At 37.7% G+C, this 18,483-nt stretch overlaps 1 protein-coding gene across 1 annotated transcript in view; it reads right to left on the reverse strand.

Moving 5' to 3' along the window:
• Window positions 1–18,483, reverse strand: part of FBXL7 (F-box and leucine rich repeat protein 7) — a 457,103-nt gene that overhangs the window by 5,693 nt on the left and 432,927 nt on the right. Inside the window, exon 3 of the mRNA XM_049768262.1 lies at window positions 752–1,363. Within this exon, the coding sequence (XP_049624219.1) occupies window positions 752–1,363 (612 nt within the window). The remainder of the gene's footprint in view (window positions 1–751; window positions 1,364–18,483) is intronic.

Raw genomic sequence — 18,483 nt, forward strand, 5'->3', positions numbered from 1 at the left:
GCCAATATGTCAGACTTTCCCAGGTTCCTTCTCTGACTCCATGCAGGAAATGAAGAAAGGCAGTTAGTCTAGTGGTATCCAGGATTGGCACTAAAAGTGTGAGTCTGCACTTTAATACTTCTTTTCTGAGAAAGGGTGGAAAGCAAAGAAGCCATGAGGGCAATTCCGCCCATTAAAAAAAACAAATGGTCTGCTGATGTTCCCTTACTGTTGGTACCAAGTGGCTGAGAATTTTTCCTTAACGAATGATAGAATATCAACCAAGGGAGAGAAAGAGACTGACAAATGATAAGCTTTGTTCCAAGACTACCTCAATGTCTACAAAACAAAGACAAGTCTATAAGACAAAGCCCGCACCAACCTTCTACTCATTATCAAGCTCAAGAATTAACAACAGTAAAGATGGTTTCTAAACTACTGTGCTTGAATATGGAGATATTCAGCCTGGGTTTTCCTCTAATGTGATATTGGGTCCATGATCAGTGCTTGATGTGAAATTAGCAGGACATGGAGGACTATGGGAGGGAAAGACACTACAAGGTCGTCTAGACATGAGTTGCCAGACACAGACCATGGTTGAATAAAGGGATGCCCATGGTGTGCAGGGTCCTTAGACCCTAGGGACAGTTTGCCTGGCATGAGTAACCCTAAATCCTTCCTCCCTCTCCCATGACAATCAAGAAGGGTCAGAGGTCCATGTCATGCAGTGCTTGGGGACAGTGCCTGTGGAAGGCCGTGAGAGTCCCTTTACCTGACACATCCAGGTGCTCCAGGTTGGGGCAGAGCGACACCACGTCAAAGACGGCCTCGTTGGAGATATTGTAGCAGCCTGACACCTCCAGGCGCCGCAGCTCTGGGCAGCACTGAGCAATGGTGTAAAGCCCTCGGTCCGTGAGTCGCCGGCAGCCACTGACAATGACCGTTTCCAGCATGAGACAGACATTAGGGGTGTCCTGACACAGTCTGCGGGTGAGCACCTTGAGGGCGCGATCCACGTTGATGGTCTCACCCGTCAGGCGGATAGTCCTCCAGAGGTGCGGGTCCCATGCCAGGTTGTACCAGCGGCGACACACCCGGGCACAGCGACACAGCTGGTTGGTGGGCAGGAAGGAGAAGATGTGCACCATGGACGGGTCAGGCAGCCTCTCGATGTTGGCCTGCTCCTTCTGGGCCCTGGAAGCCAGCCGGATGAGTGGGTGCGTGAGGCGAGTTGGGGGTGGGGAATGGACCAAGGCCACGGTCTCCCCGGTGATGGACGATGAGGAGGTGGATGAGCCCCTTCCATTCTGAAAGCCGGGCAGGGTCGGTGGGCAGATGAGAGCTGGGCTGGGCGTGCTCAGTGTGCGCATGCTCAGGTCGGAATCTGGCAAAGGACAGACACAGAGTTAAGGAGGCAGCTAAGTGCAGAGTCCTGGAATGGGACTGCTTATCCCTTGGGTCCCCCATTCTGGGCCCCCACTGGGCAGTCCTTGATGATTTATTTTTTACATCTTTTTTTTTTTATTAAAATCATTGTGAATTATAAAGTCCTTCATAGTTTGCTGTTCAGGCATATAGTGATAGTGAATTAGGGCCATTCCCATCACCAGTGTTGACGTCCCTCCACCAAAGTTCCCAGCATGCATCCTATATATAGGTTGCATGGTGGAGTGTATTTGACAGTATTTATTGCATCAAGTGTATGGAATTGAATCAAGATACACAAATTTGTGAATCCTCTATCCTTAGCCCCCTGGCCTGTCAGTGAAACAGGCCCACTAAACCTTGATGCGTTTTAAACATTTTTTTAAATATATTTTGACTTCCATGGTTTTTCATGGACATAATTCCAACACAACACTCATCACCAGTGTAGCCATCTCCCTCCCTTTCAACCATCCCCCAGTATAATTAACTATGGGTGTCAGTCCTCCCCCCCCCCCCCGTTATGCTGCTGTAAATATTTTGAGGAGTTGTGGGCCATAAGGTTGGTCTCTGTGTTTGTCTGTTGCAACTACACACCAGTGCTACTGTAGTGCAAAGGCTTTTAGAAACAATGCATAAAGGAACTGGTGTCACGGTGCCAAAACAACTTATTTTCTCAAGCCAGACCAGCTGGATTTGGCCCTAGGGAAAGAGTTTGCTGACTTCTGACCTACATTACTGGTGATTAAAGGACACAACTTCAAAGTTGCATTATTTCTATTCTGGGAAGGAACTATATGTATATATATACATATATATATATTTATATATGTACACATAATGTATACATTATATATTAAATATACATTAAATGTATACATATACATTTATATATGAAACAGTTGATGTACTTTTCTAATTGGATTTGATTCTAATTGTATTTGGCTAGATGAATGATCACTTTCTTTGCAAGTGAGGGGAACGTTTTCACAGAAAGGATGACTAATGACTATATACAGAGAGAAAGAAACAGAGATGAACAGAGAGACAAAGAGAAAAGAAGCAAAGAGAGATAACTCAGACTCTGAAGCCCAGAAAGCTACTTCTATCCTTAGCCTGAGTACTTCAGGGTAGAATTTCCAGGACTTAAGTATTTGTGACAATACTTGTTTTTCTTTTTTTATTAACAGCCCCTCCTTTTTCACTTGAAATTATGTCCTATCCTGTGGAAATAGAAAGATCATTTGACAAGAAACACCTAATATTTAAGTTTATTTGTGTTTATGAATACTCTAGAAAATTGGTTTATGAAGTCTGTCCATTTTATACCCTCTACCTCTATATCTATAGAGATTTATTCTTTGTATTTGTATGTTTTATACAGATAAGATATACATACATATATACAGATTTAATTGGGCATATGTTATCTCTAAATATGTATGCATCTTGTATATAGGCAGAGAAACATGTATATATGAACATGTATATACCTGTATTTCTTTCTCAGCTATATCATTATTTATCTAGTTATGCTAAGATGATACAGATGTATATATTGTATGTAATCATGTGTAACAGACAATTTTTGGTTTGGATATATCAGTGGTCACTATCTCTCACCTTTGTTTGAGTCATGCTGTACCTTCTCTATTTGTATACATCCATCCATGCATTTAAGGTCAGAGTGATTAAGTGGTTCCATGAGAAATTTATCATAAAGTACCTTCATCGTTAGGCAACTAATGACTGTGTATAGAGGAAAGACAATGAATATTTAGCTCCAAGATCAAATTTCTACAATTGTAAAATCAATGAGTTGGGGAATTATTTCTAAGCTAAATTCAGCTCTAAATTATAGCTTAACAAATTTAAATAAAAGTTCTATCCTTGTGTAACCTTTCACACTTCATTCCATGGGGACATTCAAATACTTGGTAGACTTTTCAAAGAACTGCCAGTGATTATATGTAGCACAAGAACTTCTAACACTGGACTGCTGACATGCTCTTTCTAAATGTGATTAGTGTTTTTCAATTTACTTTTTTATAAGCTAACACAGAGATATTCTTTACATGTCTTTGGCTTTGTTCATGCACATCTTTAAAGTACTGTCTATGTCCCCATACCCTTACTTCTCTCTTGAAATACTACCCACTTCTGTGACTCACTGCTAGTGTCACCTCCTCAATGGCCAATTTCCTACTGTCTTTCAAATATATGTTGTCTTCTGTCATCTGAAATCCCCACTCCCTTTCTTATATGGGCATTTGTGAAGTTTCCATTTACAACCTGCCTGTATTATTTTTCTCAGTTTTACAACTCTTCCCATATCTTTTGTCACCATCATAGTGTTCAGTTTGGCCATATGGCTTACTTTGGCCAGTGAATATTAGGGGTTGTGTTGTGTTTTAAGCCATTTGTGTGTTTGGGCTTACTGCCTGGGTTGTACCTAAACTATGAGCAGAAAAAGACCTGGTCAACTCCACTGGTTTAGAGATGATGTGATAAAACTAGAACTGAGTCCAATTTGCCATTCAGAGTCAAGTTTAAGTATGCTCATTTGGGGTCAGCCAAGCCCAGATGAGCCACAGATGTATAAACTGAAAAGCGTGTAAGAACATGAAGAACTTCTCCAAGACAAAGATTAAATCCTTTTCTTTTAAGTTCTATCAGTGCCTGATATGGTATATGGTACATGGTCAGTACTAAAAAAATGTTTCTATGTTTAAACATAAAAATTTCTTGGGGTCATAGGAACCCGATATTTGTACATGATTTACATGGACAAGAACCAGTTTGATCCTCCATACGTTATGGTCCTCTGAAAACAGCTGTGTATGACCCTGAATATTACTGGCACCACAGAGCCCATGCATTGCCGTAGTCTTTAACACTGAACCATCTGGTCTAGCCAAGAATGCCCCTGAGGATATTTATCTTAGTCACACCCCTAGAAATAATTTCTAGCTCAGTGTGTACTCTTTGATCTCAGATGGCACACACATTGCATTTTAAATCACTCATAGAAGGGATGGAGCGATAATACAGTGAGTTGGGCCTTTGCTTTGCATGCAGCCAACACTAGTTTGATCTTTGGCACTCCATATCATTCCCTGAGCCCACCAGGAGTGATTCCTGAAAATGGAGCCAGGAGTAAGTCTTGAGCCACCAACTGATATGGTCCCAAGACAAAAAAAAATCACTTAATGAAATGGGGCCAGAGTGATACTACAGAGGGTAGGGTACTTGCTTTGCATGCAGCAGACCTAGCTAAATCTCTGGCACCAGATATAATCTCCTGAGCCCACCTGGAGTGATCCAGAGCTAGGAGTAAGTCCTGAAGATGTGGTCAAATACTCAATAAAGAAAATAAATCACTTATTGAAAAAGAAATTTTTCTTTGATAATAAAAATAAAGAGACATTTTCCCCACTTAAAATTTGAGGTTAACTTAAGCTAACATGCATGTACATGGAAATGTAAAAAATACTATGCCTCTAATGTTTAAGGAATTATGTAAGTTTTATGGCTTTAGATTGCCTTGTGTGCTGTTAAGAAATATTATAATGTGTTACAATCTGGGGACTTGAGGGACAAAGTAATTGTACATGGATTCTGTTCTATTTATCTTAACGTTCTTTGGCTGAAAGTTTAAAGTTAAGATATCAGCAAGGGGACTTCTTCTGAGAATTATGTTATGGGTGATTGTCCTTCCACTGTAACTTTACCTTGTCCTCTTTCTTTGCATCTTTTGTTCTCATAATTCAAAATAAAAAAATTTAAAAAAAAATAGAGACATTTTAAAAGAAAACTTTAAGGGTCAACCAGTGTGGGAATTCAGCTCTGCTTTTCAAGCCAGTTGATTCTGCCTTTTACCATGTGGTCAGAAGCCAGAGTTTTTTTGTAGGCAGGGAGCAACTTATTTTTGGCTCAGGAGGGAAGTGCATGCTTAGGTACTCAGTTCTGACAATTTAGCAGCTGTGAGGACTTGGAACTCTCTCTCCTGTTTGTTGCACTCTAAGCATCTTGAAAGAGAAGACATTTATCCACCCTTTGAGGGCACCTGTGCAATGAATCAGGTCTCAGAGGGACAAAGTTTTCCTCCATAGGATTTCCTAAAACCTTGCCTCCATCTCTGATTGACTTAGTCCCACTCCTTAGTCCCCAGCAGAGAAAGGGAGTAGGGGGACTACATCCAGATGGTCTAGTACCATGTGCATTTAGTAACACATTCAGTTTTCTTTTCCTTGCCAGTAATTATGCCCAAGCTTTCACAGAATTCATGTTCAGAAAAAGATGACTCCGCTGGGGGGGGGGGGGTCGGCAGAAGCAGAGAAATAGCTCTCTTTGTTCTTCCTAAATCATACTCGTAGATGTCCCAGTAGGAATCAGAATTGCCCTCTTATCTTTCCTACATATTCAACAGAAGATCAAGAAACTTCAGACCACTTCATTTGTACCCAGAGTACTGAAAGAACTAGAGGAATCTGTATATTGTTGTTTTCTAGAAGGGCTTTTAAAGAGCCAAATATAATGGACATGTCAAAGGTGCTGAATTTTTGACACAGCTAAGAAAGATCCTCATAGCTAAACATACACTCAGAGAGGATCAAAGGCTAAAACAAAGATGGCGGCACAAGAAGTGAGGTCCCGCCCCTTCCGTTCAGAATTCTGCAATCCAAGCAGAAGCAGAAAGAACAGACTCTACTTGAACGCAGAACATGGGCTTAGAACATTTGGTGGGCATGAAAAGATTTTCATATGTGGATACCTATGCCAAAATAATTTTTAGCCCTTTGACATCTTGAGAACAACAGCAGCAACTAATCTAAACAGTCTGAGGATACATAATGATTTCAGGCAGAGCTTAACAATAACTGTGAGCAGATTTGCTGTATTTAATGTATCATAAACTTTGTGTACAGTCATATTAAAAATACTAGCCATTCGCTAGAGGTAAGGTGTCTGTCTGCCTTGCAATCGCTAGAGTAGGATGGACAGCGGTTCAATCCCTCGGCGTCCCATATGGTCCCCGCAAGCCAGGGGCGATTTCTGAGCGCATAGCCAGGAGTAATGCCTGAGCATCAAATGGGTGTGGCCCAAAAACCAAACAAAAAACAAAAAACAATAATACTAGCCATTATACTGATCTTTCTTTAATGTTCTTTAGGCAAATGGATAGATGTGCGGATGCATATAGAAACAACTATAGTGTGAGGCATTATTCTGAGCAGGGAAAAACAGGATTAGAAAAAGGGGCTGAAAGAAATGTGTATTTTTGGGGGTACATTGGTGACAGAAAATATGCACTGGTGAAGGGATTGAGATGGGAGTTGGACACTATATGACTGAAATTCAATTATAGAAATCTTGGTTACTATGTATCGCACTGTGATTTAATTAAACAATTTATTTAATTTAAAACTATTGAAAAAACCCAAAGAAATAAAATATGTTTTCCTTCATTTTTAAAAGTTCCTACTGAGAATTAAGTTAATTGATGCTTGTTTTTGAATTCTGAGCAACTTTTTCCTTAAGTGAAAATGGAGAGCATATTGAAATGCCACATTGTAGCTTGTTGACCAGACCTCTTTCTCTGCTATTTCTGTAGTATCTATATTCACCTAAGAAACAGATATCACTCGCATGACATTGTTTGCATGTAAGGTAAATGCCCTACCTGCTGTGCTATCACTCCAGCCCCTTCACATGACTTTCTTGATAAAAGGTATATTCAGAAGACTCCTATCCCTTGAAGTAACAGGAAAGGAGCACCCAAACTCTTAGAAGAGAAATTTATTTTCATAACAGAAGAAATTTCCATAATATATTAAAAAAACTTGCCTCAAAACTACCAGGATTTCTTTATCCTTTGTAGATATTCTTTGCACAACATTTTCTCCCTTCCCAAGAGTAACTATAAAAATTGATAATGGCATCCGTTAAAGTGAAACTAAATTTGTGGGAGGATGAATAGATGAATGGAGAGATGAACAGACAAAAGTTTTCAGGAAATAAGCTGCAAAATATGCAGAAAGGATATGTCTGGTAAATCTCAAATCTAAGAATTAGATAGGGAGTCGTCAGTTACAAATTTCGAAGACTCTGAGCTTGCTTGATAGATGAATGGTAGAATTTGAAGAAGTTACCACCTACTTTTTATACGAGGATGTGACTTCCAAAACGTAAAAGAATCAAGTTTAAAAACTCCAATTACATGAAACTGAACACATTCAAATAGGCCTCCAAATGAAACTGGAAAACTGAATAGTTCCCAAAGATCAAAACAGAACCCCAAACCCTCACAACACTGATGTGTGCAGTAAGATATGCAGAGGGACTGTAAAGGAAACACCAGGGTAGACATTGGTTATTAAAAATCAGTGTTCGAAGCTGCTGCAGATTTGTGGATTACAGATTTATAGGCAGAAGAGAAAGCCATTCATTCATTCACTGGCTCATTTAACAGGCTGCAATGTCTGGGAGCTCAGAGAGGTCTAGGAAGGGAGGAGGTGCTGCCTTTAACTCAATTATCAGGCAAATGTTCCTGGCCAACCCTTCTTTCTGCAGCATAACCCCTAAAACCACCTCCATAGCACAGACTCAGACACATCTACTTTCTTGCATTTTTGAGGGAGAGAGAGGTTGCTTTATTGATAATGTCCTCTCTTTCTGTCTCCAATGTTATAGAGCAGAAATGTTTGTCAAAATCTGGATGAAATGCAGATTTTCAAAAGTCCAAGATGAAGAGGGGCTGAAGACATGATACAGCAGGTAGGGCATTTGCTTTGCACATGACTTTCAGGATTTCAGCCCCAGCCTGACAAGAGGAGTAATTCCTAAGCACAGAGCCAAGAGTCACCTGTGAGCTCCAAAAACAAAAACAAAGCTCAAGGTGAAGATAAGAAATCTAGAATTTCCCAGAAGTGGAAAAATTTTGAATTAAGTGTTTTTGTATAGTTTTTAGAATTCTTCAACATGATTTTAATCTTTGATACCATGGAGATATTAAGTTAAATACACGTGATCATAGATTTCATATTAACATTTTCATTTGTTAATAACAAATAACAAAGTATGTGTTCTTTAAGATTTAAGACTTTGTGACTCCATTCATAATTTAAGAATTTTTCAAGAATACACTTAAGGGCTGAAGACCTAGTAAAGGGGTGAAGATGTTTATCTTCCATGCAATTGATCTTGGTTTGATTCCTGACTTTGCTAGTCCCTACTGGATGTACTTAGAGACCCGTATAAGTGCCCCCAAGAATGTAACTTATATAAGGACACTATAGTTATATTCTTAAGTTACTCCAAATAGGCAAACAATAAAAAAAAAGGAAGAAGAGGAGCATTTTTCTCCTCCTCTGAAAAAAAGAAACTGGTATAAAGTTTTCCCCTCATTTCAGAAGTTCTAAAAGTTTTGCATCCTAGTAATTACAGCACCAAATATCAAAAGTATTCAAGGCAGCTCTTACACACATGCCGACTAGTCACATTTTCTTCTAACTAGATAGCTGCCTATTTTGTAAAAGTTTTTCTTTTCAAACCACTGCTGTTTATAGTCAAGGAAGTCATATTTACATTACACTGGGCTTTCAAAGTCAAAGCTTATGAAGCTACTCTGCATTTTTCTTTTCTGATTACCAAAACTTTTGTGCAAGATGCTTTCCATTATAACGTGTCTTTCTACTCATGCCATAAAAAGCAAGGTTTCTTTTTTTAGCTTAAGCTTAAGAAAACTATAAAACGGGGCCGGTGAGGTGGCGCTAGAGTTAAGGTGTCTGCCTTGCAAGCGCTAGCCAAGGAAAGGACCACGGTTCGATCCCCGGCGTCCCATATGGTCCCCCCAAGCCAGGGGCAATTTCTGAGCGAGTAGTCAGGAGTAGCCCCTGAGCATCAAACGGGTATGGCCCGAAAAATCAAAAAAAAAAGAAAAGAAAAAAGAAAACTATAAAACTAGTGATGGAAATTGGTGAAAACAATTGAAAGACTCCTTTTTCATTTTTCATTACTTAAAAATATTTTCTTTGGGGACTGGAGCAATAATACAGTGGATAGGGCATTTGCTTTGCATGTGTCTGGTCTCAGTTTGATCCCTGGTATCCCTCATAGTCCCCTGAGCCTGCCAAGAGTGATTCTTGAAAGCAAAGCCAGAAGTAACCCTCAACCCCCAGCACTGCTGGGTGTGTCTCCCAATTTTTTTCTTTGGGTACTGGAAAGATAGTATTGAGAGTAGGGTGATTGCCTTGTATGCAGCCAACTGAAGTCTGATTCCCAGTATCCTATGTTGTTGTCCAAGCTCTACCAGGAGTGATCCCTGAATTCATAAACAAGTGTAAAGCCTGAACACTGCTGGGTGTGGCCCCCAAACAAACAAACAGACAGACAAAATATACCTTCTAACAACTTTTTCTATTAATATGGTAATGCCCTATGCACATATAAAGACATTAAAAAAAGGTATTGGTTGTTATAAAATGGAAATTTAGGGCTTGGAAGACAGTTCAAAGGGCCAGAGTGCATTCCTAGCATGTGGGTGTGGCTTTCAGGTTCAGTTTCTGGCACTGCCTAATCTACTAAAAACTGCTGCTGCAGGGCGGGCAACTTTTTTTTTCTTTTTTTAAGAAATAAGAAATAAGGTCAGAGCCATAGCACAGCGAAAGGGCATTTGCCTTGAATACGGACAACCTGGAACGGATCTGGGTTCGATTGCCAGCATCCCATATGGTCCCTAGAGCCTGCCAGGGGTGACTTCTGAACACAGAGCCAGGAGTAACCCCTGAGTGCCTTCAGGCACTCAGTGATCCAAAAACCGAAAAACATATAAAATAAAATAAAAAAGAAATAAGAAAGTACTCACAGGATCAGATTGTGATTAAAACTACTACCAACGAAATGTAAGTTTTGTCAGTCCCCTGGTCTAATTGCACAAGAGGAGATCTATGGTGACTGATTCCCTGAAACTTCTATAATAGAGAACAGAATCCTGTCCAAATTCCTGGTTCGTTTATATGCCTTAACCTAGGTCCTCTAAAGTCACTGAGTTTCTACCTTTGAGCAGAACTATGGATTGATTCTACTTTTGTGTCACTTCTCTAGAAGGAAATAGTCACTTCTAAAAAGTTTTTAAGCCACATTTTCTAAGAACCATAATATCATAAACAAAATATAAGGTATTTTGGAATTTATAATGCAATTTGATTATGCTTATTATATGAGTAATAGGGTCCTTCTGGAAATATACATCTGTGTAAATACCAGGTGACTTCATAAACTAGATGGGTTCTGGATTATAACTCACTAATCTCCAAATAGTCTAATTTTGCTTGTTTTCTTTTGGCTATACCCAGTAATGCTTAGCACTAACTCCTGTCTTTGTGCTCACTGATCAGCCATGGTGGGGTTCAGTGACCATATGGGGTGCCAGACTGAACCGAGGTCAACTGTGTGCAAAGCAAGTGCCCTACTCTGGCTCCCTCATGGTTTTCTTTTGTGTCAAAGTATGACTTTGTAGTCTTATTATTATCTGTAATATAAAAACCTATTTTAGACTTCAAATATTTGCTTTTTTAATATAAAGATAATACTTGTTAGTTTCAAAGTCTTTGGCAGACAACAGTACTTAGTCAGGATAAAGCAATATTTTAATTGCTTTGTTTGCTTACTGCTCATTATAGTTTTTTTTTTCTAAACAGCATCAGGTATTTATGGCATGTTAAAGTGGTTTTCTACACAAGGTATTGTTGAAATATTAATATTTAAAATAAAAATTTCAGTTTACTTTAAAAAATACTGAGTGAATGAATAATACAGTCCAGATGGTGAGACGATATGGCAAAATTTGTGTCAGCTTTTGTTAATATCCTATGTTTAGGCAACGCTGTTAAGGTTGGAAAAAAACCCACAGAAGACAGATGGAATTGGAGTCTCTTTGCCTTCCTTTGCCATTTGGATCATTTGCAAGAAGTCGCTGAAACTTCATGAACCATAGATTCCTCTTCTGCAAACTGGAAGTAATTCCATCCACTCTACAAAGTAGTTACAAGGAGTCTAAAAAATGTGGATGGTACCAGGAGCAAATAGTTACATGAACAATGAGTGGAAATAAAAATGATCAGATCTAAACACCAAACCCAAAGTCAAAGACAACAGAATCAAGATACCCAAGGTATATACAAAGGAAACATGGTACACTAGAGTCTAAGGGGTAAAGAGGGTGGTATGTGATCTATGCTGGGAACAGGGGTGGAGGGAGGACAACACTGGTGGTAGAAATGACCCTAATTCACTGTCATTATGTAAATTAAATATAAACTGTGAAAGATTTGTAATTCATATTGGTCACAATAAAAATTATTAAAAAAAATGATCGGAGAGATAGCACAGCGTTGTTTGCCTTGCAAGCAGCCAATCCAGGACCAAAGGTGGTTGGTTCGAATCTTGGTGTCCTATATGGTCCCCCGTGCCTGCCAGGAGATATTTCTGAGCAGACAGCCAGGAGTAAACCCTGAGCAACGCTGGGTGTGGCCCAAAAACCAAAAAAAAAAAAAAAAGAGCAACCCAGTTATCAGTAGAGTACATTGAAGAAAAATCATACAAACTCGACTAAAAATTACATGAAGTTCTCCTGTCATGGGACATATTTTGAGTTTTAGTGACATACTATTCTAGCATTTCTGCTATGATCTCACCTTTTTTTGTCCCTTTCTGTTGCCTCCATACATTTGCCACAAGTCTTTCTGGGTGTGTGTGTGTGTGTGTGTGTGTGTGCGTGCGTGTGGTAAATAAGAAAGAAAATCCATATTTGGAGCATATTGTAGTTATTCTTGGTGAGCAGAATATTGATATAATCATTGCATGCATTGGTAAGAGTAATTGTAAAATTCTTTTCTCATTTTATTGAAAAAGCATGACCTCTTTTCTTTGACTTGGTCAACTCCTCTTTCCTGAACTTGCATCGATTTTTATTAATATTCTCTCTCCCTCTTTAGTTTTTCTTTTCTTCTCCTAATTTCTCAATTGCTCACTATCTTCCATGGTGTGGTAGATTATCAGAGTTCTTCATGAGTTTATCTTTATATCACATTCTCCTGGGTGAGCTTATATAATCATATGACTTAAGCAATTATCTATAATACAATAACTATTGAGAATTTCCAGCTTCCGGGTTCAGCTAATGCTCTTATTTGATCTCATTATCTTGCTCAAAATAGAAAACATATTTAAGTAATTTCTAGACTAGTGTTTTATAGTATGACAGCTACTAGGCAAAAATCACTATAGGACATTCAATTTATTAAAATAAAACTAGAAATCAGTTCCTTTGTACTACTGGTCCTATATCAGAATTTAATTAGGTACACCTATTTGTGGCAATTGTATTGAATAGTACAGATAAAAATAACTCCATACTTTTGGAAATACAATTGGGTAATGGTATTATCTCCTTTCTCACAGTTATGCTGATATGCCTTCAACACAAATGTAGAAGGGTGAATATTATTAATAGACTTTATAAAAATATTATTTGAATCCCATCTATAGTTAATCCATCACCAATAAGCTTCTGAATCTAAATTTTCTTCTTATTTCTTTATGTCTACTATTATATTTCAGCTCAAACTAATTTTAATATTTGATCTCTCCTTAACCTTCAACCTTCAACCTTCCATTAGTCCTTAAGGATTTAACTTCAAATTCCAGAATACTAATGCAAAATCCATGCAATATCAGGAAGGAGGATTTGACCAACTCAAAGAAAAGAGGTCAGACATTTTCAATAAAATTCGAATTTAACCCTGGTCTTTCTTCACCACCTTGATAGAGTCCTTGCCCTGAAGTCAGAGTCAACTTTCAAAAATATAGCTCACTTTCTTTCATTCCTTTTCTTGTGGGTTGAACTGTGTATCCCCTCAAAACACACAGATAAATCCTAACTCCAATAACTAAAAATAGAATAGCTGAAGGTTGAACAAGTTAAAGTGAGCTCTTATTCTATTTGAATGGTCCTTAAACAAGTATGATGGATGTGTTTCTAAGAAGAAAAAAACAAACTCAGAGAGAGAAGAAATAACAGAAACACAGTAGAGGTAGCTGGCAGATTAAAGATGGAAGCAGAAACTATAGTTTGGGCACCCAACATGAAGAAAATATATGGAGCTACCAAGAGAAGTTGAAAAAGGAGGGAAGGGAGAATTCTTCCTCATGCCCATGATATATCTTGACTCTATATTTTGAGCTTCTGGAGCTGTTGAACATTCTGTTGCTTCAAGCCACAAGGCTTGTGGTGTTCTGGTCATGTAGTCCTGGAAACTAAAAACCCTTATTTCTATTCTTTTTTATTGAATGCTTACTATGTGTCAAGCATTTCACATGGCACTATTTAGGCAATCAAGCTGGTTTTTAAAGAATGTATAAAATGACCTTCTCCAAAAACACAAATCAAAGCATCTACTCTTGGCATAGCTAGATATATAGACATGGTCTGGATAGATTTGTTAAGGTTGCCAGCTAAGCTGACATCTACCTGGGGTTTGAGAATGACTGGGGAGCTAGCAGTTATCCTGGGAAAATTGACTTGTATCAGAAATTATCTTTCCATGAATTTAAGCTGAATTCATTAGCTACTTTCAATGCTTCCATAAATGCAAATATATCTATATGATGGTCCTTTCATACAATATATTTCTCCCCAGTAGACTTTGAGTATCTCCAGGAGAGCTATCATATTAATTTCTAAATCAACTAAGAATCTCACCTGATTTGTCCACCACAAACTGTCCGGCCAATGCCATCCTTGTGAAAATTCTTTGCTTGACCATATAACAAATCATTTTTAGTTCCTTTTGATTAGAGCTGGACATATTTACAAGAACTTCTTGAAGGGACCATTTTTTGAAAATGAAGTTGGACATCTCTGTGCTTTATCAACATTTCCTTTTCCTTGCCTCTTCAATCAATTTAAGCCAAGGTTGTGAATACCCTCAATTTAATAATGTTAGTGTACTTAGAAGATATTTTATCTATCTTTGTCTTTTGGGAGCCATATCTGGAGGTGCTTAGAGATTGCTCCTAGAAGTGTTAGGGCGGACAACACAATATGTGATGCCAGAGATCAAATCTGAACCAGCCACATACAAGGCAAACTCTCTACCTGCTATGTCTCTGGCCCCTCAGAAGATATTTGAAAAGACAGACATATAACAAAATGATCTCTTGCAGCAGGAACACATAAAATAGCTGAGTCAAATTTTTAGTGCTTTTCCCATGACATTTGCTATCACAAATATTTACACACCTCCCTCCACTTAGAAAGAAACATGAAACTTGTAATAAATAGAAAGAAGTGGCACAGGAAAGTATTTATGTAAAATATTTATGTGAAATTTATATAAAATCTCACAACATAAAAGTTGGTCTAGATTTGCAAGAATTATTCTAAGTTTAGTTACCTAACTAAAACAGAAATCTTTTTTCTTCCAGTATCGATTCACACATCGATTGTAATAATCACAACTAGGCTTTTCTTGACAGGGCAGGAGAGACAGTTAATTGATGTCTTTTAGAGAGCTCACTAGTAGTTTTGCTAAGTTTGGGATGCAAGTCAGCTTTCATCTTGACAAGAGAAGACACATATAGATTTTCACAGAAAAAGTTGTGATCCATAATTTTCAACCTTCCAGTTGTACTTTTTATGGCTTTCTTAATTGTTTTCTAGATTCCATTGTCAGATAATGCTTTTCCCTCATTTCCCCATGAATAGCCCTACAATTCTGACATGTGCAACTTTTAAAATGTAATAGTATTGAATTTAGATTCAAGTTAAGAGACACGTAGCTTTTCAGCTCACAGCAAAATCAGGTCCCCTAGGGAGCAATAATCTAGTTCATAAATTCAACATTCAAGCAAGAAATAAGCAAAATCTTCAGCAAATTTATGAACACACAAGCCACTATTAATGAATTAGAATGTGTCCACAGTAATGTAAATCTCTGAACTTTCTTAGGCATTGAAGATAAGAAACACTATTCTGTAATTCTTTTAGAACTTCTTCTAATGCAAAAATATGTAAAGCATTTATTGCAGAGGATAGCCTGTTCTATGTAGTTTTTATATATTGACTCATAAATGCAATACTCCTATTATTATCCTTACATGCTTGGGAAAACCCATTACCAAATGATTTAGAGAAACACTTTATTCTCTTTATATTACTAGAGACAGGAACAATGAAAGGAATTTAGTACATTTAAATATTGTTTTCTTTACAGCCTGGTGGGTAGATGAGGAAACATTTTGCATAGAGGGAGTTACCTAGACTAATCTCAGTGCAAATTCAACCTTTTCTTCAGAGACCCCAGGCATGCCCTGTGGGATTTCCCCAGGAAAGGGTCTAGTATTTCTAAGTATAACACTGATTGTTTTTTCTATATGTCCAATTGGGCTTGGGGAAGAACTCTCCAAAAAAGGCTCACATGAGTTCAGTTAGAAATGATCTTATCCTGCAAATTGTAAAGCAGACTTGTTTTCAAAGGAGTTCTAATTTTAAGTGAAAATTAATAACAATATAATTAATAACAATCTCTTAGAAATTCAGCTGCAGAGCTGAATTCTAGCAAGCTGAAATGCTTGGAAGGAAATTCTTCTATGCCAGTTAAACAATACACAATGAATACACCATAAAACTCTTTGAAAAATATACTATAAAACCAGAATCTTCTATCATTTTTCCAATTAACTTTAAGTTTAACTATTCTATAAATTCTTGGTCATACTTTCCTTTAAAAAGATGCCTAGAAGTTTTATAAGTAGACAACTCTCTTAAGAACATTTGGATCAAGACTAAGAAAATAAATCCAAAGTAAAATCCTAATTATAAAATATGACATTAATCCATGTTTCAAGTTTTCATTTAAGCCCAAGACCATTCTATTACAACGTTTGAGTATTGGCTGGCAACTGAAAAAGCAGTAAATATACATTCAAAACATTGCAAGTGATCTCAATTTAAGACTAACTATCTGAATTTTCTCTTTTGTCGTTACTTTCTCTAAAACCAAAAATTGAGACCTACCATTAAGCAAACAAAGTGGTAGATTCTTCATCATTTATCTACATATATGATGTTTTAAATTCAGGTTCTAGTTCCCAGTCTGGTTTGACCTTGTGACATGAGTCAGGAAGGGGAAGGGGAAAGGGACACATGTAGAAATTTGGGGATAACAGAACTACTCCATATTTCCTTTTGCATTTTATTACATTTTTTAGTTTATTTATTTATTTTATTAATTGATTGGTTTTTAGGCCACACCTAGCGATGCTCAGGGTTACTCCTGGCTCTGTGCTCAGAAATCGCTCCTGGCAAGCTCAGGGGACCATATGGGATGCGAGGAATTGAACTGAATCAGTTTGTCCTTGGTCCGCTGCATGCAAGGCAAATGCCTTACCACTGTTCTAGACCACATTTTATTACTTTTCTAGCAGATGAAGCATTTTGTTAGCCTTCATAAGAAAAAAAGTTGAACTTAATACTTTATTTTCCCTAAAAAATCTTAACACTATGATATTAGATCCCAAACAAGAAGCTTCTGTGTTCTTTAGATTTTATTATTTTTTCCTCCACACCTTATTTTTGGCAGGACTGTGAGGTTTTGGGGATCATCGAAGGTCCTTTTTTGTGATGCATGCATGACAAGTATCTTGCCTACTTTCCTAACTCTCCAGCTTGACTAATTTGCTTATAAACTCCATGTTAAATTGGGGACAGAGAAATAGTAAGCAGGTAGGGTGCTTGCTTTGCTCATGGCCAAATGGAATTAGATCCATGAAACTCCATAAGATGCCCAAGCACTGCCAGGTGTGATCTCTGGGGGCAGATTCAGGAGGAAGTCATGAAGATGGCTTGGTGTAACACCCCTCAAATCTTTGTTAAAGAAGTCATTCTTTCCAAATATCACAAAAATCATTTTTTTAGATTTATTTTCCATAGACCTGAATAGAGGTTGAATAGATACTTGAGGTAGAATTTGTGCTGGTTCATTCACTATGAATAGACTCAGAGGAAATTCCTTGTTCTGGGCCAAATGACCCCTGAACACTAGATTAATCCTTTTTGTTAATAAGAACATTGAGCTTCACCAATAGCTGAAAAGGGGGGAATAACGGGTGTGGGTACTGGGGAAAAAAGGGAGGGATAAATGAAAATGACACATTAACTTTAGATTTAAAAATTTTTTTCAATTCCTTATTATTTTGGAATAATTTTAGGTCATTTGCAGCAAAAAATAAAATGCATGGTTTGGAGCTCAGTGATTGCTTGGCATTGCTCCATGATTAGACAAATGAAAAAGATGACTAAAACAGAATTTTCCAAAATGGTCAATTTATCTCCTTTGGCCTGGAATGAATCTTGTGAAATAACATACCCGAATAGCCAGTAATTGGCTATTATGACACTAAAGTACAGCACAGAATAGCAGAAACCACGGAAATGGTAAGATAGTTGTACTTTTAACATTTTGAGGCCAGTAATATTAAGTAAAGGGCACAGATTTTTCATGATTAGAAAGTAACTCATGTTAGGTATAATAAGTTCATAGTTATAAAATATTTTGTTTTCAAAGATAAAATTAGTACTAGTATAACCATGGTTAATATTTAAAAGGGTAAGACATCAAACATGCAATTCTTTGTTTGTTTTTGGTTTTTTGGGTCACACCCAGCAGTGCTCAGGGGTTACTCCTGGCTCTCTGCTCAGAAATTGCTTCTGGCAGGCACGAAGACCATATGGGATGCTGGGATTTGAACCACCATTGGTCCTGGGTCAGCCGCTTGCAAGGCAAATACCCTACTGCTGTCCTATCTTTCCGGACCCTAAACATGCAATTCTTAACATACAGATTTCTTTTTTATTTTTATAACTTACATTCTTAAAAATAATATTGAACAACAACATCTACAAAGGACTTGTAATTATCTCTCTTTAGGTTTGGCATTGCTACCTAACTAAAATGGAGAACCTAAATAATTGTATAATTACATAGGCTTTATGAATTTTGTATGTTTTCATTGTGA

The sequence above is a fragment of the Suncus etruscus genome, chromosome 2 (assembly GCF_024139225.1).
Source record: "Suncus etruscus isolate mSunEtr1 chromosome 2, mSunEtr1.pri.cur, whole genome shotgun sequence".
NCBI lineage: Eukaryota > Metazoa > Chordata > Mammalia > Eulipotyphla > Soricidae > Suncus > Suncus etruscus.